At 42.9% G+C, this 24,460-nt stretch overlaps 1 protein-coding gene across 5 annotated transcripts in view; it reads right to left on the bottom strand.

Annotated features, from left to right (window-relative positions):
• The window catches only part of CUNH1orf21 (chromosome unknown C1orf21 homolog), a 221,005-nt gene that overhangs the window by 120,204 nt on the left and 76,341 nt on the right, over window positions 1–24,460 (bottom strand). For all 5 annotated transcript variants that reach the window (XM_019530983.1, XM_019530981.1, XM_019530985.1 and 2 more), the window contains exon 2: window positions 23,487–23,692. In XM_019530983.1, the coding sequence (XP_019386528.1) occupies window positions 23,487–23,580 (94 nt within the window). In that variant the 5' untranslated portion in view covers window positions 23,581–23,692. The remainder of the gene's footprint in view (window positions 1–23,486; window positions 23,693–24,460) is intronic.

Here is a 24,460-nt window from a genome sequence, read left to right as displayed (position 1 = left end):
ATCATTTGGATACATCAGTGGTGGAGCCCTTATAACTACCTGAGGCAGTACTCTCGAGGAGGACTGATCTTTGCTGGTTGAAGGAGGAAAAACTGCAAGACAAACATGTCCAATAGTTGAACTTCCTCCTATTCTTGAAGTCCTAATTTACAGCATTCTGGATGAAAGTCCACTGAGATTATGAACATGTTTACCAGGGACACAGCAAAGGCTGCAGCAATCGGCTTTGTGGGAAATTTTAAAAGGAAATCCTTGTGAACCTAGATTACCTGTTCTAGAAAATAAGTCTGTACAACCAAAAACTAAAGGCCCCAAACAGCACATTCTCATCCAGTTAATCAGCCATAAACTCTATATACCTTAACTACATGAAAGAAGGCTTCCTCACCCTAAAAAATAATTCATGCCTTTCCTCCTAGGCCAACTGCTGTCCCCTAAACAATTTGGAATCATAGTAACAAACTAGGGCCTCTATAGCATTATTTCATTTCAATTCAAAACAAAACTGTAAAGAAAACCAAATCACAATTAACTCATTTTACTGAGAGACTAGCTGTGCGGGAAGTATGCAGAGGGCAGAAAAAATAAGAACTACTGAGAGATTATTTGAATACATCATAAAGAACCTACAAAAGATACGTGTCCAGCATTTTAAAACACTTTGCAAGTCACTATTTTACCAGTAGACCACACTTTTCTGTCATGGTATAGTCTGTAATTCACCAGATTTGCAGGGGTTTTAGATGAACATAAAGTTTGGGTAAACAGTGTATTATAATCACAATATTGGAGGAATAGTCATGTGATGACATAATTAAAAGTCTCTGCTATGCTTAGGTGTGGCAGTGACCTGGTCATGTCTCTTAGCAGCAAAGAATGGTGTCTTCTTAAAAGAAATACTCGCTGAAGCATCCTGTGATGGCTAACCCAGCTTTCTGAGGGTTTAAACCTGTTTTTTTGCTGCTTATCTATATATCACAAAATGCTTACAGCTAAAAGGTAAAGTGTAAAAAGGAAACTATTGTAGTTAGGAGTTTACTAGAACAAACTAAGCATTTCCTGTAATTTGTTAATGCATTTTGTCATAGCTTAGAGTGTAATTAAAGTTTAAAACCTAGTTAAGGCCAGCTTCATTAGCGATGGCGCAGCTGAAATTAATCATATAAAGAAAACGCAAAGGCTTGTACTGCTATTGGTTAGTCATATACAAAAAGTTTGTAGCATAAAAACTATAATTGGCTGCAATATGACAGCATAGTTCAAAATTTATAAATTTGCCAGCACATCCAGGAATCGGCAGAAGGGAACGCAGCAGCATGGTGACAAGAGCGGACTTTGTAAGAAAAAGCTGTTGACCTAAATTCCATCAGCCAGTGGATTTTAAAAGGCCAAAAGACTGAAGACCAGGGTCCTTCCTGGTACCCCTTTGGACAGCGCAGATTGGGGACACTTGACTTTGCTAGATCTTGAGAGGCTTGTTGTAGACCAGGCATCAAAGGGGACTGCCAGTAAGTTGCCAACTCAGAATTTTACTGTCTTTGTTACACTGTTAAGCTTTGCATAGTTATGTGTTTGTTAGATCAATAAACCTTTTTACCTTTTACTCCTTACCACTCTCTCAATCCCAAACCAACCCTCTGCTGGTGGCTAGGACACTTAGGAAGCCAGGGAACACATAACTGAGTTTATGCATTGATAGTTACCTGTCAAATATTCTGAGTTTGGGCCTTGTAACAAACTGCATTTCGAGCTGCTCAAAGGTTGATTGGTGATAGTGCTAGCTTGAGTTTGGAGCAGCTGCACCTTGGCTAGGGACACAAGTTACACATAAATTGGTTTAAGTGACTGGAAACTGGCTTAAACCTGTAACTGAACAAAAGTTCAGTGCACATAAACCGCTTTCAAAATGGCCAAAACCAGTTTAAGATAAACCTGGTTGGATGTAGTATTGAACTTAACTGATTTAGGTTAAACTGTTTGAGGAACTTCAGTTCCAGATCTCTTCCCAACTGAATTTAATTTACAGTATCCCACCATCCCAAAATGCTTTGCAGCCCTGGGCTGTGCTGTCTATTCCAGTGAAGCTGGGCTGGCCCTTCCCCCTGCTGTCACATAGTTGAGGCACTAAAGCCTTTGCTTCCCAACCTGCTTCCTGCCTGGGCCAGTCAGCTCAGTGCATTGGAGGCAGGGGAATGGATCCACCAGCCTCCCTAGCTCCAGGCTGTAGAGCAAAGGGAGGGAAAGTCCCATGTGGGTGGGTGCTTTTTGCATCCCTCCTTGCAGGCCAGCCAGCCTGGTTGGGATTGGCTCAGCCCTGGCCTCTCTCCAGCCTCTGCCTACGGGGGGGCGGGGGAAGGCGGACACCTCTCCCCTGCCCCCAACTGGCGCTCACTCCCCCCAGCTAGGAACTTCCCCCCCACACTTCAGGCCAGGCTCGGATTGGCTCAGCCCTACACCCTCCTCAGCCATCTGCCTCTACGAGGCATGGGGGAAAAGGTGGGGAAGGCAAGGAGGAACACACTCCCTTAGCCAGGATCTGCCCACCCTGGGGAGGGGGGGACTGCCACCAGGGGGCTTTTCGCCCCTACCCTGCACCTCAGGCTGGGCTGGGATCCCCCCAGCCCTGCCCCTTCCCTAGCAATCTGCCTCCGAGGGGGGGGGGAGAGGGAGCAAAAAGCCCCCAATGGGAGCTTTCCCCCCCACTCCACAAAGACCCTTGCTGGAGAGGGCGAATGCCAGGTGGGGGGGGAAAGAGATGAGAGGTGCATTCCTCCCCCCCTCCCCACGCTCCTCCATCCTCTTGCAGGCAGTTGGCTGAGGAAGGGGCAGTGGTAGGATGACCATAGCCTGGCTCTCAGCTGGAGGTGGGGAGGGAAGTGAAAAGACAGTGAAAAGGATAAAAGAAGGATAAGGATAAAAGAAAAAGAATGTTAAAATAAATTAAAGAACAAGTAAATTAAAGAAGATCTCATGTTTTAATAAACTGAGATTTGAGATGAGGGTGTAGGGGGTGCTGGTCATGCTTCCCAGAGTGGCTGGGAGGTGGGAGTGGTGAGGGAAGGTGTCTTGGGGGGAGCTACTGCTCCTGCCCCAGGAAGGAAACCCCAGCTCATGTGGACCCCATCTGACTCGCTACATTATTCCCCCCAAGTCCCTCCTAGACCCCACACCTGGACCTGTCCATGCCCTGCAACCTGACTAGCCGGCATATGCTTTTCAGGCTGATTGCATGGGGTTGTACCCCTGCTGGTGGAAAGGTCAAACCCCTGGGGGAAGGGAAGGTGGTTTGCTTAGTGTCAAAACCACCTATTCGGCAGTAGAGTTCAGGGAATGGAAAGTCTGTCCACATAGAACAGGAAGGTGTGGAAGGGGATACTGCATCCTGGGATGCTGGGGGACTGCAACTTGGATGGCTCATCTATGGGCAGTGGTCACGCATTAAGGGAACATGAGCTGGGTAACATGGATTGAAGATAAACCAGTCCTGGAGTGGTGTAACTTTAAGCCACTTAAAGTGTGCTTAAAACTAATTTCAGGTGTTAATGTGTAGATAATCCAGGGGTTAAGAGTTCCAAGAGCTGTTTAAAATTAATGTGTAACAAGGCCCCTTTTGGGTGCTTAAGCTGAACAATCTAACATTATATAATGTCAAGGATCTCTCCCCTCCATTTCATTTAATTAACATGTTGCTCTGAGCCAGATACACAAGTCAGCAAAAGGAAACCATTCTTCAGGTGGAGGAGATTATTGACATGGTGCTCTCCAGGAAGGATATTCAGTAAATGTGATTATGTGCAACCCACTAGAAGATCAAGGCAAGAAATAAAAACAAAAGGGAACAAACAGACAGATCCTGAAAGAACAGACAGCAGGGAATGGAACGGCTTTCACCACAAGAACACTGCTATTCATATGCAATATGTTGGAAGTGGTAGGGAAAAGCAGAGGATGAGAGCAATACCATTCTTTCAATAATAGCAGTTTAGCACTGGATTGCTACAGATATCTCTTAGAGTGGCATAAAGTTCAGAAACACTTTTTCAGCCGTTTATTGAATAGCACATCAAGAACAGTAAATTGTGACCCTGCCCTGAATAAAGGCACAATACCATGCAAACAATGAGGAATAGGACTTAGACAAATCCCTTAGCTACAATGTGATAGAGGAGGGCTAGGGAAAAGAAGTGATAAATGAGCAGCACTCAGAAAGAGGTGGAATTAAAAATCAAGAAGGCCTAAAAAACCTTTCCTTCATCAACAACCAGTCTACCTTCTTATTCAAAAGTAACAGAAAAACACATGCATGTCTAATCTCTTTTCTTAAGGCAGCCTGCCTTGGAAGATTTCAAATAACTTCTTAAACCTTAATCATACCTTCACAAAATTACCAGGAGTCAGAGATTACTCTCATTTTACAGGTGAATAAACTAGACACCAAGGGGTTAAATGATGGGCTTAGGGTCACGTAAGGAGTCTCTGGCAAACCGAAATAAAATCCAAGAAATCAAAACACCCAGTTTATTTTTTTTAATCACCGGACCACACTGACTCAGAAGAAATTACCATACCCCAGTGGTTAAGGCAAGATATTATAGGCCCTCTCTACATATTACAGGTATTGAAACTGAAACCAGCTACACATGCAGAGCACCTACTGTGCCATTAAAAGGTTCAACCAGCTATAGGTTAGGCCTTGAAAAGATGTACTAACTTTATAGCTGGTTATTATCCAGCTTTAATTTGCACATGTAGCAGGGTCTGTCCCTGTGGCTGGTAGCCCCATCAGCTGACCAGGCTCCCAGCTGTGGGGATGCACCATGAGCACCCAGGACTGGAAAGTCCTGCAGCTGCAGATTCTTGGTCCTGGCCACTGATGCTGGATCCCACAATCATGTCTCTTGCCAGGCACATGTGGATCATGCTCCACATCTTATCACACCTTTACCTGAACATCTAACCCGTAATATAACCGACTTTTGTGATATGATCAGTGTGACGGGGCAATCTCCTGGGCCTAGTCACAGTACCGGCCCGCCTGCCTATCTAGGCCAGTCTGCCCAGTCTCAGCTGCCACACCTTTGGTGTAATGTAAAATGGTGTTACAATAAGTGGGAGGCTGCCCATTTAAGACCCCAAAGCCTAGGACTCCAAGCTTCCCTTATTGTGTCCCATACGTTGCAAATGGCATCCTTGAGTTGTTCTATGCTCTGGCTCGAAGCTGGGTCACACTCAGCACCTTGCAAGGCCTCACATATTCATCCTCTCTCTCTGCCCCAACAGGTCTCAGTCACACCACCCGCTCTCACCAGGCCTCTCACACTCCACCCACTCTCACTGGGTCTCTTAGTCACTGCCCCTACACCGAGGCACTCAGCCTGCCCTGCTCCCTTGAGCAACTCTTGTAGGCCATCAGGCTTGCTTGCTAGCACTCCTTGGCCAGCCAGCGTGCAGCCTCTCAGGCCCTCTCGCAATCCTCATCTGCATGGTGACTAGCCGATTTGCCATGCCTTGGGTGGAGTTCTAACCCAGATCCCTCTCCAGGTAGCTCATCACTCTCCCACTCACTGAATGATTAGAGCCAATTGTTTGCCACTCAGTCAGATAGGCCTGAGGACTTACCTGGGCCTATCTGCCCACTTCCTGGGGTCTCAACACACACCCTCTCTGTGGGGCTCAACACACTCACCTTGTGGGCACTCTGCCATTTTCTAGGCTTCTAGGCCCATGAACTCCACACCTTCCCTGGGGTAACTGCTCTGCCCCCTTGCTGGGGTCCACAGCCCCTGTACTGGGGCCTTGGGGTCTTATACCCTCACATGCTCAGGTGCCTCTCCCTAAGCATGCCTGGTTCCACTACCTTTGGGGTCTTACACCCCTATGGGCTCAGGTGCCTCTCCCTGAGTATGCCTGGCACTACTACCCTCTGGTCTCAATGACCCAACAGATGGTGGGGGCTGGGGTTATCAGGTGCCCCAACCCACCTTTCAACAGGGAGGTAACTGGCTTGGCATTTTTGGGGGACTGACCCACTAGACCACCCTTCCCCAGCAGGGTGCAGTTTTTGGTCTTACCCAGGACCAAGCAGGCCTACCTGCCCTGGTCTTGTCCCCACTGGGCTATATGTTGTTCCTGGGCTGCTCTCCCCTCTAGGCCTTTTATGGCAGCCTCCTTCTGCTGGCTGTCACCTTCATAGCAGCGTGCACACTGACTAACTCATACCCTCTTTCAGCTGTGATGTCCTTCCCCTCGAGAGGACCTTTGGCTTATCTGAGGCCCTGGCCCCACCTCCAGGCCAGTTGGGGTAACAGATGGCTCTCCACAACCCAGGCCTGCCCCTTGTAGTGGGCGCAACTGCCCTCTGGCCTTTTGGCCCTGCCCCTTTACTTTGACCAGTCAAGGGATCAGAGACTTAGTCTAGCAGCTGCTGCCCTCCATGGACACCAGAGGGCCCCTTCTGGGGCCCACCATACGGCCATCTCCCCTTGGGCTTGCTTTGAGCCCTGAAGATCTTAAATGGAGCAGCTCTTCTGTCAACTGGGCTCCCCTGAGCCCTAGGCCTTGCCCCTGCCAGCTCTAATCAAGGACTTGCCTAGCCCCATTGTAGGCCCACAAGCTGTTAGCCCCCTTGCTAGTCTAGTCCTTGTTCTCACTAGGCCCCAGCCTTCTCCCTGATGCTCGGGACCCTACTGAGCCCATGGGAAACTCCTGGCATCTCCATAGTTCCTCCTTTACCTTCAAGGTGTTGTGAGCAGCAGTTCAGCTGGGTGCTGTTGCTCCAGCTGCCAGCAACAGACTGCTCCTCCAATCCCAAGAGCCTGGATCTAAAATGGCTGCCTCATCACGGCTGGCCCACACCTGCTGGCTGCCTGCTCTCAGCCCTTAAAGTGGCAGGCACAGCAGGTGTTCCATCACAATCAGCTATCCAGTTATGTCATTAAATTTCAATGAATGTAAGATACTTCATTAAAACCTTTCAACTAAGTCACTGGGGTAAAAAGGGCAAGGGTATCATCATCTCACCTAGTCAGGCTTCATTTTGTGAACTATCTTTGGCACCAAACAGAACTGTGCCTACTTCAACAAGTTGGAGGGTACAGTATGGCCAGACTGGAAAGGTTATTTTAGTTGCATTTGGCTGCTTAAGTTTCAAATTCTCCTTTAGAAAGCTGAGCTGCTCCTGACCCTATTTTTTTAACCTCATATCTAAAGAGCTCCCCACGTCGTTGGCATTTAGCTACTACTTTTCCTCAGCACAGGCTGTTCTCAAATACACTACACATGCCACACCCTGAACACTTCGCACTGCAGCACTCCTCATTCCATCAGAAGTAAGAAGAAACTCTTTTCAGATACCAGATGAAGCCAATCTTTAACTGATCAATGTGCTCACTACTAAACAACACAGAACAAATTAACCCTGCTTAGACAGTGATAGAGTGTACTGCCTCTGCAACTTTATTAATTCCTACTGGACAAGTAGTAAAGATACCGTAATCTTTCACAGAATACCAGACGAAAGAAATATTAAAAATCCATAACCTCAAATTTTAAGAGCTTTTTAGTTCAAGTACATGAAAAGATATTCCAAATTTTCTTGCAAATGAAAATACGATACCTCTTTATCTGGTAAATAACGAGGCCTTGTATTCCTTCCATCAAGCTTCCTCCTGCTAATGCAGTATTAATAGATCAGAGCTAGGAGTTAAAGCATTTTACCTCAGACACATGCCTACTTTACAAGGAAGCTCTCATTTTGCAAGACTTCATTCTAGGATGCTAAAGAACAAGCTCTTACAGAGGAGCCTCCAGGAGCAGAAAGACCATCTGAACAACCAGTAGCACTGGGGAGAGCACAATGAGCAAATAAACTTCTTATGCTGCATTACCAGTTCTCTTCTGCTTAATGCAAGTCTTTTTGCCTTTCCCCCAACTATCCTTCACTATGCCTACATACAACCCTCTGAAACCACTTACACAACTGACAGCTTTCCACCACCTCTTTTTCTTTCATTCAAGTTATAGCTACATTCTGTGTACATACACATACATATTCTGGGTGGACGGCAGCAAAGAGGACAAGCATTTTGGTTTCCTCTTCATCCACATCCCCAAGGAAAGCAACAGATCAGAGGTCTACAAGGAGGAAATCATAAAAATATGTATAGTGTCTATGTACGACACACATTAATGAGCACTGACTTGGCAGACGAGAGTAAATAGTCTCAGGACCTGTGTCATTACCTAAGGCAAGCAACAATGTACTGAATTTAATCTTGTAGGAATTACTTGGGTAACTCACGTCTTACAACAATATAAAGGAAAAATTATTTTTCAGCATTCAGAAACATTGATTCAACCTTTTAATTGTTATGTCATTTATCAAACTGGAATCCCATGTTGTTTTCCAACATCACATGAAGTAGCAGTTTTAACCTAAACTATTCTTGAAAAACTGGTTATTGGTGGTGAAGGAAGAAATTATTAAAAAAAATCACTTTGTTCCGATTTTTGTCTCCCTTGTTTTGCAGCTAGAAATGAATATTATTTACAGTTACAAAATCACACCCAACCAGCAGTTACCTAGTCTTTGTTTTCATAGTCCTAGTGGTTCTTAAGATGTCAGACCTTAAAATTGCATATGCTCCTCAATGAAGCAATTGTTTCTCCAGCATAGATGCAAGACAGAACCCAGCCAGTCCTAGATCTCAAGCCACGGTAATATTCAATCCCTGTATTATGTAAAATACTGTTTATTCAAAGAAATCAGAATGGTTTAGTATCCTTGAGAAATACTAACAGACAGGTGCTTTACATGTTTGTTTTTCTTAATAAATGTTTCACAGAAGAGATGGAATATGGAGTAAATAGATTTTTAGACAGCTTTTAGAAACAAGCATTATACAGCAGACAGGTAATAAAGGCTCCTTTGTATGTTCTGATTTGTGTGTAGCCAAATGTCCAGCAGATATGTGCATTTCCTTAACATTTTATTTAAGCAAAATTAAATAAATATTTCTGCTACGATCTATAACATAATGCTAAAACAAGAACACAATTTGGGTAGTGTTAAAGTAGGTATTCCCCTGCTTTCTCCTTCAAGGGACCAAAAGCTAGTGCCGCCCACTTAAATCTGCTTTGCCAAATTTCACCTAAGTGCATTTTTGTGGCCAGGATTGATGGGAATGGTTGAAATAGCCTAAAACTTTTACCCTATAAACAATCTTAATTGTCATATATTGTCTCAGAGTTGCTACTTACATGGCCGTGGAAGAACAATAAATTTTCTGTTTTGTATCCTGCCCTGAAAAATCAGAATGTGTCTTAAACTTCAAGATAAAACAACTCTTAGGCACTGAGGCTGTTACAAACATGCTCTTCACAGTGTGCAGCAAAGGAATCAGGGCTAAAAGACCTGCCAGAAGGGTGGGTCCCAACAGTACAAGCAGCTTGCAATCCCTTTTTTCTTCATTATTGGTGCTGTTCATGACTGAACAGGAGAGACGCATCATCAGGGATGCACTTGATTAGCATATGCCCTCCTGTAGTTCTGAGAGAATCAGCAAATTAAAGCGGCTTTCCCCAACAACAGGCAGAGCAAATGCTGTCAACCCTCAGCCAGGATTACATCTTTCTGGGGTGCTATGGGCATTAATGGCACAGAGAGCAGTGTAGATTGTAAATGATAGGGATTAAGCTTGTACCAATTAATCTCTCTGCGCTTCAGTCCCCCCATCTAGAAAATGGGACTAATAATGCTTCTTCTTTCCTCTCCCCTTCTATCTGCCTAGTTTATTTAGACTGCAAGCCAGGGTGGGCAAAATGCAGCCTGCCAGGCCATTCCATCCAGCCCGCAGGACCCCTAAAAGATTGAGAAAATTAATATTTATCTGCCCCTAGCTGCTTATCATGCGGTCATCAATGGCTTGCCAAAACACAGTAAGCAGCCCGCCACCCAAAATAATTGCCCACCCCTGCTGTAAGCCTTTTGAAGAAGCAGTGTCTCTTATTATACATGTTGAATTTCAATCACAAGACAACCTTGATATCAGTTGAGGGAGTTTAGGCACTACTGCAGTAAGGATAATTAGTAATAATTGTACTACAACTGTCCAGCCCAAATGCATATTTTATTTTAGATATTACAATGCTGCAGGATGAACTTAACATCAAGATGAGGGGAAGCAAAAATACAAGGTGATTAATTAGTACTGATGAACAAGACCTGTGAACTACATAGTTAATTTGCAGATACCTACTCTGCTTAATATCCAATTGTTTTCAAAATGTTTGACATTTTAAAATATGCTCCTGTGCACGAGAAACATTTATAAAAGGGCTGTGTCAAAAAAGTTGGGGGAAAAATTTCCCTGCTTTGTAATTAATCCTCATGCAGTTTCAAACCCCTCCAGAGCTTAAGTAAATGTTTTTATTTAAACATCTGGATGTCTTAAGCTTTCTATGAAAGCTGAAAGACCAAAAAAAAAAAATCTAACCCTCCCAAAAACCCCTTTCACCTCCCTTCCTTTCTCCCTCCTTTTAGATAATTAACTTGCAAATCCTTTGACTGGATAACATATATCTTTTAAAAGTTGCATGGACTATACTTGAACTCTATCAGTATGATTCAATACAGTAAATATAAAAAGCTACAATAAAAAAAACCTTGTTTTGTACCTATTTGTCAATTTATTCTTGATTACAGCTAAAAAAAAATCGACAATTATATTTGCATGGCAAAAAGTGGTATCTACAGGAGAAGGTAATGTAATCTGGTTTTTCTCCTTTGTCTCTTTCAAAAGAGGAGGACTGAAATAGGGAGAAAAATGTAGTAACCCCTGACCTTTTGTTGCTCATTCTTTTTTCTAACTAGGAGCACTGGACAAAACTGAGGTGGCAAGAGAAGGTAATCTAGCTAATATGTACTGCAATTCAAAGAAGTTACCTTATTCTCCTTAGAAGCATTACAGTACCACTGAACAGCAATAGTGCAATTCTTTAATGTACCAACTTGTGAGAACTCTGCTCTAACTACACAAACAATAGCTCTGATTTCTTTCATCGCATCTTTTCAGACAACCTATTAACTAGAGCATGACATCTCAACCATGGTGATTGTAAATTGGTTTAAAGTCAGGACTATCTTAGTTCCTTAAGGCTAGATGCGAGTGTAATTCTGAAAGGTTTTTAATGTCGTAACATGGGAGGGGACTATGTGGAAAAAGTTGATAAGCATGCAGCTAGATATCAAAACAAAGTTAGGCATATGTTCATGTCTTCATCTGTGGTCATACAGTTTGTAGCCCAACAGGCTCCTGATTGGGAGTTTTAGGTGTTACCGAAGTATAATTCATGATGCAGCACTCAAGAGAAATGGCTGATTATTGCCACGCACACACACACTCTCCTCCCCCACACTATGACTACTATTAATGAGAATGTGGTTAGATCTGTGGCAGGATAACTGTACCTAGCAAGGAGGAAAGCTGTCATCAGGTTTGGCTAGGATATTTCATGACAGCAGGATACATTTAGAACAAAAGTTAGATCACCTATACTTCAACATGCTCTAACACTAAGGTAAGATGCAAAGAAATATTAGTTCTACCATAGTTTCATAGTTGGTAGGGTTGCAAGGGACCTGAGCAGATCATCAAGTCCAACCCCCTGGCATGGGCAGGAAACAATGCTGGGATCAAACAACCCAGGCGAGGTGATTATCTAGCCTCCTTTTGAAGACCCCCAGGGTAGGAGCGAGCACCACTTCTCTTGGAAGTTGTTTCCAGATCCTATGTGCCCTGACAGTGAAGTAGTGCTTCCTGATGTCTAGCCTGAACCTACGCTCAATCAGCTTGTGGCTGTTATTACTAGTTACTCCAGGTAGCCCTCAGGGGAACAGGGACTCTCCCGTTCCCTGCTGGTCCCCCCCGGTAAGTTCATAGATGGCCACCACATCCCCTCGCAGCCACCAGCGGAGGAATATGCTGAAAACAACACTGTTAAAGCAATAAAGCATCATAGGATACATTGCGCCTTAAGGGTTAGAGCCAAAAAAACCTCCTGAAGTCAACAGAATCATTTCCACTGACTCCAGTGCATTTTGGATCAGGCCCCAAGTGGCTACCAGCCCAAGATACTTCTGTTTCCAAGTAAAAAGAAAAAGGAAGTGGGGTGGGGTGGAGGGGAGGGGAGTACCATATTAACTACCTTCATTACTCAAAAGGCATGATTAATGTGAAGACAGTGATCCATTATACCTTCCAAAAACGATTCTTATTTATTCACCTTGCTCTCTCTATATTTACTTGCTGGAGTGGAATGAACAGTCCATTTTGCTGCTATTCTCTAATCATGCCCAGAGCTTGGGATGAGTACCCTTTTATATTTCATAAATCAAAATAAGTGCATATTGCAGAAGTGCTTTAAATTTGTAAAGAGGCACTTTATTGGACTACTTTATGGAACAAAAGTTGGAAAATGCAGAAAGATCTAATTCAAAAGAAAGTGTCTATTTTGTATACCGTAATTAATCAGTACCTAAAAGGGGTTTCTTTTGTTTTGTACATTAAAGTTCTGCAACTTCCTTATTAGAACCAATTGGTAACTAACTGATTTGTAAAAGGTGTTCTCCTGGTTGAACAAATCATTAGTAAACTAAATGACAACTGCTACACAGTCACATTTCCCAGATGTCCACAATGTCTTAATTTCCTGAAAATGTGTCTTTAGACCTCGCATATAGAATCACAGAAATGTAGGACTGGAAATGACCTCAGGAGGTCATTCAGTCTAACCCCCTTGCTCAAGGCAGGATCATCCCTATCTAAACCATCCCATACAAATGCTTATCACTCTAAACCAATGGTACTCAACTTTTTTTTGCCCCATGGGCTGGATGAGTGATTCCCCATCCATCTGTGGACTGGATCAGACCAGTGGGCCCAATCTGGTGGGCATGGCAGGGCCTGAACCAAGTGCAGGGACACAGCCTGACCCTGAACCACTTGCATGGGGGAGGGAGCTTCACCCAATCACTTGGGACGAGTAAGGGAGGGGGCAGGGCCTGACCCTAACCTAGCCCAGCTCCAATCTGGCTGCACAGGGGAGGGGTTACGGCCCAGCCCTGACCTGGCCTCAAAAGCCTTAGCAATTTGACAGCAGAGGGGAGACAGCAGTATTAAATGTCACAGCTCCCACGCTACCAAATTTTCTGACCCATGTGGAGAACAGTGGGCTAGATGCCATGGCTCTGTGTTCCATATTTGATCCATAGGCCAGGGGTTGAGCACCCCTGCTCTAACCTATTCTTAAAACTGCACAAACAAACAATCTTCTCATGCAACTACCACTCACAGTGCTCCAAACACCAAAAACAATCTGCTATAGGTACAACATGGGAGCAAGGTCAAAGTGGTACCACAAGGACAGACAGTCTGTTAAAATATACTTGACATCCAAGGAAGATGACTAGGCCCCCCCATCCACAGAGGAAGGCAATCCCTCCTGCCACATCCATGACAAACTAACTGCGGGGTAAAAATCTCTCCTTGACCCCAAATATGCCATTTAGACTGATCCTGAATGCAGGATCAAGGCCCTCTAATCAGGAACTTTCAGGTTTTTGTCCCAACGGGAACATTAGCACAGCCCAGTCAAAATTCCCAGTCTTGGCTATAGGAAATACCCAATACCTGGTCCCTGGGCCGGCCTGGCTGCGTGAGCGCCAGAGTGCTGTCAGGACCTGGCACAGCTCAGCATGCGGTCCCTGCATACCATGCCGGGTCCTGCAGCCATAGGACCAAGCCAGTCTGGCTACGTGAGGGCCCCAGTGCTGGCATGACCTAGTGCAGTTTGGCGCCCAGTCCCTGCCGACGCAGTCCCTGCAGGCACATGGTCCCTGCTGCAGAAGGTAAGTTATGGGCCCTGTGCGGGGGGTTGTGGCCTTGCAGGGTGCCTGGGACCCTGCTTGGGGGTGAGGGGGGTGCAGCCCTTGAGGGGGCAGCAGTCCATGTGCTGTGGGGGGGGCTGCACCCTGTGGGAGACAGGGGACCCACCCCTCCTGAACAGAGCCCCCAATAGGGTCCCCCCACACCCACAATCCCCCTGCAGTTGCCCCACACCCACCCACACACCAACCCACATCCCCCTACACCCACCCACACACCCACCTTCCCCCACATCCCTTTCCAGGGAAACCCCACATCCCCTCATCACACATCCATCATATGTGAAGAAAACCAAAAGCACACATTCCCACATATAGATATTTAGAATTAATTTTATTATAACAATAGAGTCACTGCTAGGCTTCCAAATTGCTTTAACATTGTAAAAATACCAATAAAGCATTGCCCAACTGATCAATCCCTCTGTGTGTGTGTGTGTGTGTGCGCGTGTGTATACGTACGTACGTCTGTACGTACAGTGGTCTTTTTTTCCAACTGCAGCAGAACAGATTTTTGGGTATTTTAAAAAGTGGATTTGGGATGCTGCTGCAGCGGTCCAGCTGGCATAAGGGATAGTGTCCCCAGGTACCAACTGGCCAGGTCCCAGAAGCTCCTGAGAGCAAATAGCCTTGAGCTGCTTGCTAGGGCAGCTTTTTATACTGTTGGGGACAGCACAGGTGATGACCCTGGGCTCTAGCTCCCCCTGGCTGCAGATCTGGGAGGAGCCAGGCAGGGTTATTTTGCCCCAAGTGGCACAATTTGCCCCACAACAAAGTGCATGTCCAGGCACATGCACTGAGGCAAAGAGCCTTCAAATTTGCACCGCTTCTATTTGAGCTGCTGCAAGCGCATGTGCCTGCATGTGTGGACGCACCCTGTGAGGCCGTGACTGACATTTACTACACATCTGTCAAAAGTCTACTACAGTGACTAAGGGCATTCACTAGAGTTAACACATTTGAAATAACACTTGATTTACTATGTCCACACTAAGATTGCATTCACTTGTGTATGATACAAAAACTTCTAGGAGATACCCTAATGCAGGAGTTCTCAACCTGGGTGCCATGTACACCAGGCTGCTGTGAGAGCCTTTTAAGGGTGTTTTAGGGTGCCACACAATATTAATGCTGTTAGGTGTGCAAACACCTGCACAGGATTCACAAAGTAAACCTAGGAGATTTCAAATAGGCATCCATAAGTGACAAAAGCATTCTGACTTGCTGCGGGCTTTCTGAGTTCATTGTAACAGGAGAATTGCTCTATTATTCTTCCACCATCAAAAATAAAAAACTGAGAGTTTATATTTTCTGAGGAGTGCCTCGAGTCTAAAAAGGTCGAGGACGACTGCCTTAGTGGCTCTTTGCACTGCAGTCAGCTGAATTGTTCTATAAATTCTTTCCAGCTGACGTGTAGTAGAACTTATCAGTCTGGGGGACAATGCTACAGGAAAGTGTTGAAGCAGAATAGTGTAATACATTGGAGCTACCCTACATCCACATTTGAGTGATTAAGTTAGCAGTTAAGAAGTTGCATTCACTTAAACCTTAACCTACATGCCCTGAAGTGCCAATCAGCTTAAGTAAAAAGCTCAACACTTGAATAAGAGCTTTTGGGTGAGTTTGGGGCAATGTTTGTCAGTAAAGACAAGCTCCAAGGCTTCCATGAGATACTGCCTCTCACATACAGTGAAGACGACAGACACATGGAGAATTCTTATTTGTGGCAATTTCCTTCAGGCCACGAGTTTTGGATTATTTGCATTTCAGAGGCTTTGTTATGTGAGGAAACATAAACAGAGAGAGAGAAAGGCTCACAAACTAAACAGACAGTACAGACAGAAGGAGGGAGTGGAAACAGAAGCATACAGAATAAAGTGATTTGTTCAGTCTCACAAAGCAAGGGTATAACAGAGGCAGAAATGTTAACATGGGTCCTCCTAACTCTTGGTTCAGGGCCCTAGACAGTGGCAACAATGACTGCTCCCATCTCACTCCATGCAACTTCTACCCACTCCTCCCCGGAAGACGAAGTCTTGGAAATGAGCATCCGTCTTCCTCTGCTGCTACATCAGGGGTGGGGTGGAAAGCAGGCAACTTGTTGTTTGATGAAGAATGAAAAAGGTGGCAAGAATCTGAGCAACAGAAGTGGCCAACTTGCATGATGTGGCCAACTATTTGCACTATAAAGATATTTTAAAGATATATATAGTTCTACATTGTGGTTGAGAAAGAGCCAGAGGCTCAACCTGAAGATTCATTTTGAGTCTTGAAGGGACCTGAATTATCTTCATCTGGTGTCTGAAGCAAGCCCCTCTTGTTTTGAAGAGTTTTTTGACATTACTTTATGAGTAAAACCTCTCGGATTCTTTCTGAGCTGTTTGTGATCTTAGATGGTAGATAAATATCTGGGAGTGTTATTTCTTTGCTTGAACTGCAGCTGGCTGTTACAAAGTTTCAGGACAAAAATTATAAGCACAAAAGGAAAACACTGAACAAAAAGAGGAAGTAAGGATAGACCAGTGGAGACCTAGCTTCAATTTCCTACTCCATCAACAGACTTCCTGTGCAATTTTGGACAAGTCAGTGCCTCTGTGCTTAAACTGTCCATCTATAAAGCCAGGATAAACACTGGCCTAGCACTCCTGGGTGGTGTGAAGATAAATACACTGCAGACTCTGAGGTGCTGAGATACCATGATAATGAGGGTGACAAACTGAGAAAAATACCAGCTGTAAGCATAACTACAGAATCTTCCATTTCTAGTAGTCACAATTGTTCTAAATGAGACAACTCTGTTTAGAAATTAGCCTACTTTGTGCTTAAGATTTACTGAGCCAGGTTTCATAATTTGGAGCTGCTATTAATAACAGAAAGACCATCTGCAAATCATGGTGCTAATTTTCATAATTTGCTTGAAAAATATTAACCTGGTAGGCTTTTTCCCCTCTTTTTGAAGTCCAAGAGCTTAATATAAATGCCTAGATTAGGCTGACAAATTAACAGACAGACACTAAAACCCTTTCCTCACTTTTCTGTTATAAATCACAGTACTTGGCTATTTACTGCACATTAAAAAAAACCTGGTAAGTACAAGTGGTAAAAAAAACCTGGTAAGTACCCTCTCCCCCCCAAGATGAAAAAGGGCATGATGTTTCTTTTGCTTTATGAAGGAACCAACAACTCTACTTATTGGAGATATGACAGTGTTCAAAAATATGCTGAAATTGAGTGTTCAAGGCTCAATTACAACATTTTGCTTTTTTTGTTTACATTATTACAGTGCTTATGGACACACAGCATTAGAGATCAGCTTTGAAAAGATATGATGAATACAGGAAGATGTATTGTTACTATCCTTAGTAGGAGGATTTTAAAGTAATTAGAGACCAACAAGGCATAATAATTATATTATATTCCATCTTTTCTAGAACATCTGTTTTGGTTGGCCCATTAACTCAATTATTTAAAGCATGTAATAAAATAAGCAGTGACCACCACAGTTAAGGATAAAATATAAATTCTATTACCAGCCTCTTTTTCAATTCATCCTAATTTTGCTAAGCAAAATTCATGTGGGGTGTATGACGGATGATTGATCTGTGCTTAGACGTGTTTATTAATATTAAGAAAAAAAATCTGTCAACTGTTTTTCTGTTCTGCATAAGAGACTGTTCCATATGTGCCTAAATCAGGCACTTAAATAATACAATAGTGGGCATTTAAAGTCTTATATGGGTGTTTCAACCAACAGAAAAGAGTACGATCTACTGGGTGGGAAGAACCACCAACTGGGCATCTACTCTTTGCTTGTTCTCACAAAGGGTGACAAGGGAACCTGTGATATCATGTGACTTCAGCAGGGTTTGAGGCATGACAAAAGGGCTGCTGAGACAGAAACATGACACATTTTAAGCTTACTGACCAACAGAAGAAAGCAAGCAAGCTGGACACTGAAGCAGTTACCAGAACAGAGTTTGAAGTTTCTGGATGACTTCTTTGCCAACTTTCTCTTCCTAAATAACCAAAAAAGGCACTTCTGCCTGAGGGAACAGCTGTTTGCTTGTAGCAAAACTGGACAAAACTGGGTTACATTTGAAATATTTTGCTTAATTTCTCTTTATGCAGGAATTAAGCTCTTCCCAAACCAAAATCTTAAAAGGCAGGTCACAATTTACATTCCCAACAGCAGCAAAACCTTGCTAACTCTTTCTTCTTCAACTCATAGAACAGAACACAGCTTTTTTGCCTCAGTTTCATGCAGAAAAAGCCTTCCTCTACAACAAGAATCTATTTCTATAAGCACTTTCTTACAGCTCTCTCCCATGGATTCCTGGCTGGATGTGCACAACCCTGAATGGTGCCCATGTTATATTGCAACCCACTCCAAAAATTCTTGCCATTACCACCATTAATAATGGAGCTGCCCTGCACAGAGGTTTTAAGCCAATACGTTATCTAATACTGGTAAAAGCTGAGTCTAGGTGCCACGTGCTTGGCATGCTGGAGGCAAAGACCACCTTATTTAAGCCAGCACATTGCACATTGATGCATATGCAGTATAGCAATACCAGTTGTAGCTATGGCACTACTACTAGTGCTACTAATTTAATCTTGTATAGTAATTTTTTTTCTAGATCTTCATATGAAAAATGCTAGAAAAAACTGAGGCACCAGCATAAACTGAGTGTCATTCTTACTACAGCGTGGTGGTTTAGGTGGTATGAACAACAGTATCCTACTATTTTAATGGTGGAGCTGCATGCCAACACAAGACCAAACATGAGAGGATTGCTGAAGACAGATTTCAAGACAAAAGCTACTGCAATGGTGGTGAGAACACCTGTATGCTATTTGCCAGCACCTTTGCTTGTGGGTGGATAAGCATGCTGGAGAGGTGCTAAGAGGCTGCATGGCCACATCAAACTAATGTATAAAATGATTCAGAAACTCATGTTTTAAAAATCCAAGACAAAAAGCCAAACAAACTGCTACAGAATAAGGCTCAACTGCCACAACCAAGTAAGATTTCATCGCTTTTGCATCATAATCTTTATAGTAGGCAAGAGATAATGGGGTTGTATCTTCCAAGTTATAGCTGAATTTTTATGCTCCTTACTAACAGGCCACAGTCAGGGACTCCACAGCATGGGAAAGGAAAGGGAGTGAGAAATCTATATCCGAGTCTTCAGATTAGCAATGAGGGGCAAAGTATTATATACCACATGCCCGCAAATCAAACTTACCCTCAAGGGAAGGACAGCACCATCCATCTGAATATTATCTAGGCCTCTACAGGCTTTCCACCTAAGACAGTGAGCATGCAAGAGGGATGCAGAAATAGAAATTAAGCATAGTTCCCAGGACTAATCTCCTTTCACATCATGTTCCTGAGAAGGCAGTAAGCAGAAGTTAAAAGATAACTGGTAAAAGGCTGGCTTCCAGGAACCTAACAAAGCAGACCTTTTAAAACTAAGGAACTTTGCACTTAGAACTTGCATAGCTCTTCACATCGCCATCTAATATTCAGATCCTCCCCTTGTTAAAACAGGTAAATGTGTCCTAAAATAGATTAGAACATTCAGTTGAGTGAAACTCAAACACCATCTGTCCTGGGAGAATATTCATGAGCCATCCAAGAACCTAGAAATACAGTATGTCTCTAAATGTAGCATTAGAGGTATGGGTAAGTAAAAAAAGCCACATGGAATCCTTAACAAAGGGGAAAAAACTGCCTGTAACCTGGTTGTGCAAGAATGCAGTGCTTCATAGTGTCCTGTTACCCTTCAATTTATACCATCACATATAGAGGAGATAGGGGATATTGCAAAAGAATAACATGATTCACCATAACAGATCTGAGACTTGGTCTGTCTGTTTCCTACACTGCCTCTGGTACCAGCCACATCCTGAGGCTTTGAAAGAAAGTGAAACAACAATAATGCATCTAAGTAACTGTGCAATGCTGTATATAGTGGACAAATTATGCCCTGAAACAGACTTGATTACATTATTTTATCTTGCATAGATAAAATTATATTAGTACTCATAAAACTGATCTGCCCTTTTATAAATCTAACCAGAGCATTTATTTCCATGATCTGACAAATTCAAAGATAAAATTAAAAAAGGTAGGTATGGGTGGGTTTCCTGCAAGTACAATACCCAAAACTTTCTACATCCGAGTACATTGTTTTGTGATCAATTCATCTCCTCTGTAACAAATACAAAAATTGGGCAAGAGCAATAACAAATATATTCCATTGCATTGCTTTGCTTTGTCTTGGTATAGCCAATGTTGCCACCATAACGTAATGGCTTTTCCCTTGTCTCTTTTCTCTTTCACCTCATTAACCCATCCTCTTCCTTCTCTCACTGCCTCCCAATCACCCTTTCAAATTTTCACTCTACTTCAAAATGGATCCCAAATGCTCTCCTCCAGCCACTCCCACCTTGTTCAATCTACAGGCAGTCCTTGGACTTGCAACACAACTGGTTCCTGAAAACCGCGTCTTAAGTTGAAACATAACTTGGAACTGATTTTCCCATAGGAAACGATGTTATAAATGGAGGATTGGTTCCTAAACCAAGGCCCAATACCCTATTTTCACCAAAAATAACCCAGAATTTTGTACTCAATCAATTATAGATGAGTAATATAGCTACATTAATGTATTTATATTGTAAATAGCAATCATATTGATTTGAAGGACTTCTCTGAGGTGACTTTGCTGGACTTTTTAAAGGGTTCTTGGCTGGAGTCTTCTCAGGAGTCTTGGCTGCAGGTTTTTCTGGAGCCTTGTCTACTTTCTAAAAGAAAGCGTCAGAGGAAGCTTGGACAGATGTTCTCCAGAGAGATAGGCAACACAGTGAACTTGTTTGCTGACATGGTGTTGCAGTGGATCAAGCGTTGTAAAGTCAAAACTGACATCAGAAAGTTGAAACAGGGTGTCAATTTATAAACTTTGTAAGTGTGAAACATTGCAACTCGAAACGTAAATTAAGGACTGCCTGTAATCTGGCCTGAGATTAAGTTCAACTTCCAAGAGACTACAAAGATGCTCTCTCCTCTGCCTTTGGCTGGACCAGATACATTTACCATTTTTCTTACTTTCAGCTGTCCAAAACATTTAACAGGTTTTGCACGGCTAGCAGGTGGCAGTGAATTACGAGCCCTGGAAGTACTACAGCACTTGTCTGTGCAATGAAGCACCTGTAGTAGTTGCATGGACCCCCTCTATGCAAGGGCTCACTTTACTAAGATTCATTGTTGTATTTGACCTCCTGTGGTAAAATCTTGCCTTGTTAGCTGTTGTCATAGACTGGTTGTGACACCTCTTTGATACGGAACTGAATGCTTTCCTTTTGGTCTTTGCCGAAGAAATAATTCTACAGATGCATACAGGAATCTGTTACAGATTAACAAAATGAATGTTTAGCAGTAAATTAAAAACTTGCAACAAGAGGCAACAGGTCAGGATGAGGATGAGAGCATAGGTTTCACTATCAACATACAGCTCTAGAAATTGAGGGAATTCCATTAGGCAGTTTAATCAATGCCATCTTTAGGCACAATTTTATACATTATTATATATAAAGAAAATAGCTCAAGAATTAAGTGTCATGGATATAAACTGCAACACACTCACAATCCTGGAAATCAAAATACTCCACTGATTCAGAGAACAGGTGCAGTGCAGATGGCAGCAAGTCCAGGTAACCCCATCTGAAGGGCCCACCTCTAGCGGTGAGAGGACAGCCTGGGTTTTTGTATGCATTCTGACCCTAATTCAAAGCATTTAAGGAGTTTTTAAGGGACAGTGAATTTCATATCACCTAAATATGCACTAAGTGCTTTGCTCAAGAGGACAAGATTGCAGAACTTCAGCTCCAAAAGATTATCTAAGGCCAGTTAGTAGCATCATTTCAGAGACCTGCTGCTATGGTGCTCCAATGTGGCTGTAGCTGTTACACAGGATTTCATCTATGTGGCATCATTGGCGACACCATGTGCATTCCCTGAGATTGACCGTGCACCCCCCTGGAAATGTCAGCCACGAAACCAGAAGCGTTGGTGGAAGTGCCAGTGGAAGACTCAGGAGGTTCCAGTAGCCCATGTGTGGCATGGAAAATGTCCCAAGAGAAACACTGCTGGTAAGCAATTATTGCTCTTAACAAGTTTGCTCTGCAAATGTGAGGTGGCTATCTGTATAAATTCAAATACTGAAGTCAGAATGCTAGATAAGTTAAATGTTACAGGATAGTGAAGTACAGCATGAGTGGAAAAATCCCCAACATGAAGGTCTGACTTTTGGAAGAAATTCTGCTAAGATTATATATTTAATCTGTATAATCTTACTTAAAGTCTGCAGCTGGAAATAAACCTAGCCTCATCAGACAGCCTGAAGAAGTCAAGCTCCTCCCACTTTCTTTAACAGCATGATAGCTTTACCACTGCAACGTGACATTCTTAATTCTACACAAATAATTGCTATAACCACAATAGGAGAGAAGCCTGGCATTCTAAATAGTAGTGCATCTATCTATTTTAAGGATATCAGATCCAAGCAGCTTGTAATGCAATGCCAAACCACCTTGTTCAGCTGTTGGCAGCATGTTTACACTGAGGACCAAAGTGATTCAGTTTGGGTCAGAGGAAGCCTCTGTCAAATCTCTGTGCAGCAGCATGGGAAAGCGACTTCTGCCAAAAAACCACTACTGAATGTCACCACAGCCCCATATCAGTGGGCCAGATCAAATGGCTTTCTAGGCTGGATCCTGCCCACAGGTCATACATAGGTTGCCAACACATGACTTTGTTTATGGGGAAAATACCATATTTGGACAGGTCTGGAAGCCTTTAGTCTATTTACATAACAGTGTATACAAAGTTGAAAAAAACAACACTGACATTATCATACTTAACTGACCAGTATGGTGTAGTTTTTATCTTTTAATGTGGTATTACTCTGACAGAATTCTGACTTGTAAACAATTTCCCACCCACCCAAACAGATGTTTACATACGACCTACAAAATCTGCCATTTCCACCCCAATCTTCAGAGGAGGTCAATGAATGTTGCCACTTCCAGTTTTATTATATCTTCAAAATCATGTTCCCTAGAGGGCTTTGGTTTGACATTTTACTGGTGTTCCAGAATGCTCAAGGAGGATGGGGCAGTATTTTGTCTACAGAGCAGGAGGTTGTTAGCAAATTTGTCAATTACATTCCAAGATGTAATAGAGGAAATCTGGGAATTCTGAGTAAATATTTGCATCTGAACTCCCCTACACTGTGTGCAATTGAAGACCATCATAGCACACACTGGTGCCAGGGTAAAAATTCTCATAAAACTTAAACTTACAAAAGAATTTCAAGTATGCCAGAACTTGTCTCTTAGTTGGTTCTACTCCATGTAGGTCATCATGATTTCACTTTCTTTATTTTTCCCTAAGCTTATGACAAGAATAAAAAACTGCCAATTAAAATTTCAACAACACTGATGGTGTGGAAGCCAGGAAGAAAGATCCTGCAACACTCACCACCGAACACATCTCCATTCTGGTAGTTCTTCCCCTTCTGAGCTTCCTCTTCGTTTTGAACAGTAGAAACATGCTTGGCTGATGCACAGCCCATAGCTTCATTCAGTCAGCTCCAGCTGGACTGAACCACAAATCATTTCTACAGACGCACGCACATAGTTTAAAAAATAATCCACTTTCTTGATTGGTTGTCAAGATGCTTTTACCTGCAGACAGAAAACAGGAGAGAGAAAAAACATTTAAATGTGCACGCTAACAGAAAGACATCATTACAAACCTGTGCTTGTTGGTCATCAAGAAAACACCGCTGAGCGACTTTGCAAAAGACATTCAGGAAAACTCTGTGCTGTATATATTTTTGTTTTCCTGAAACTTATTTGAGAAACATTTGATATTTGCTCCACTTATTACTTCTGCCCATCACATTGGTTTCTCAGAAATCTTTTTAGTGATTAGAAATTGTTCATTGCAAGCATTAAGCACTGGATCAGACAAGAAAAAAGAACCCAATAAAGGCCTTGTGTTACTACAGGCAAATGATAGCAAATAACATTACTTTTTGTCTATTTGTTTACTACCACTGATATATCTGGAGTTTTGATCACACCCAACAAAAATGCATGCCTGGTTTAGAATAGTTATGATCTAATAAATATACTTTAAAATACAATAACAAAATAATTAAATGTTCTAATATTCAGACAAGAGTGACTTCAAAGCATTAATTGCTGGTAGTCACACAGAGTTAACTTCCAAAATATGGGTACTTTCCGAGTATGCCTATATCTCACATTTAGGGTTCATCTATACCCAGAAATTGAACTTTTTCTTCAAACCCATTTAAAAGCCAGTGCAAACATATGGATGCTCCTCAAGCCTACTCAGCACAAACTACTCTTAAACTGATATATGAGTATCTACATGTAATGTACAATTTTATATCTGAATGGCATAATATTAAACAGATGTAAAAT

Source organism: Crocodylus porosus, unplaced genomic scaffold (assembly GCF_001723895.1).
Source record: "Crocodylus porosus isolate Cpor-Errol unplaced genomic scaffold, CroPor_comp1, whole genome shotgun sequence".
Taxonomy (NCBI): Eukaryota; Metazoa; Chordata; order Crocodylia; family Crocodylidae; genus Crocodylus; species Crocodylus porosus.
The sequence above is the reverse complement of the archived record's forward strand: the minus strand, read 5'-3'. Positions and strand labels throughout refer to the sequence as shown.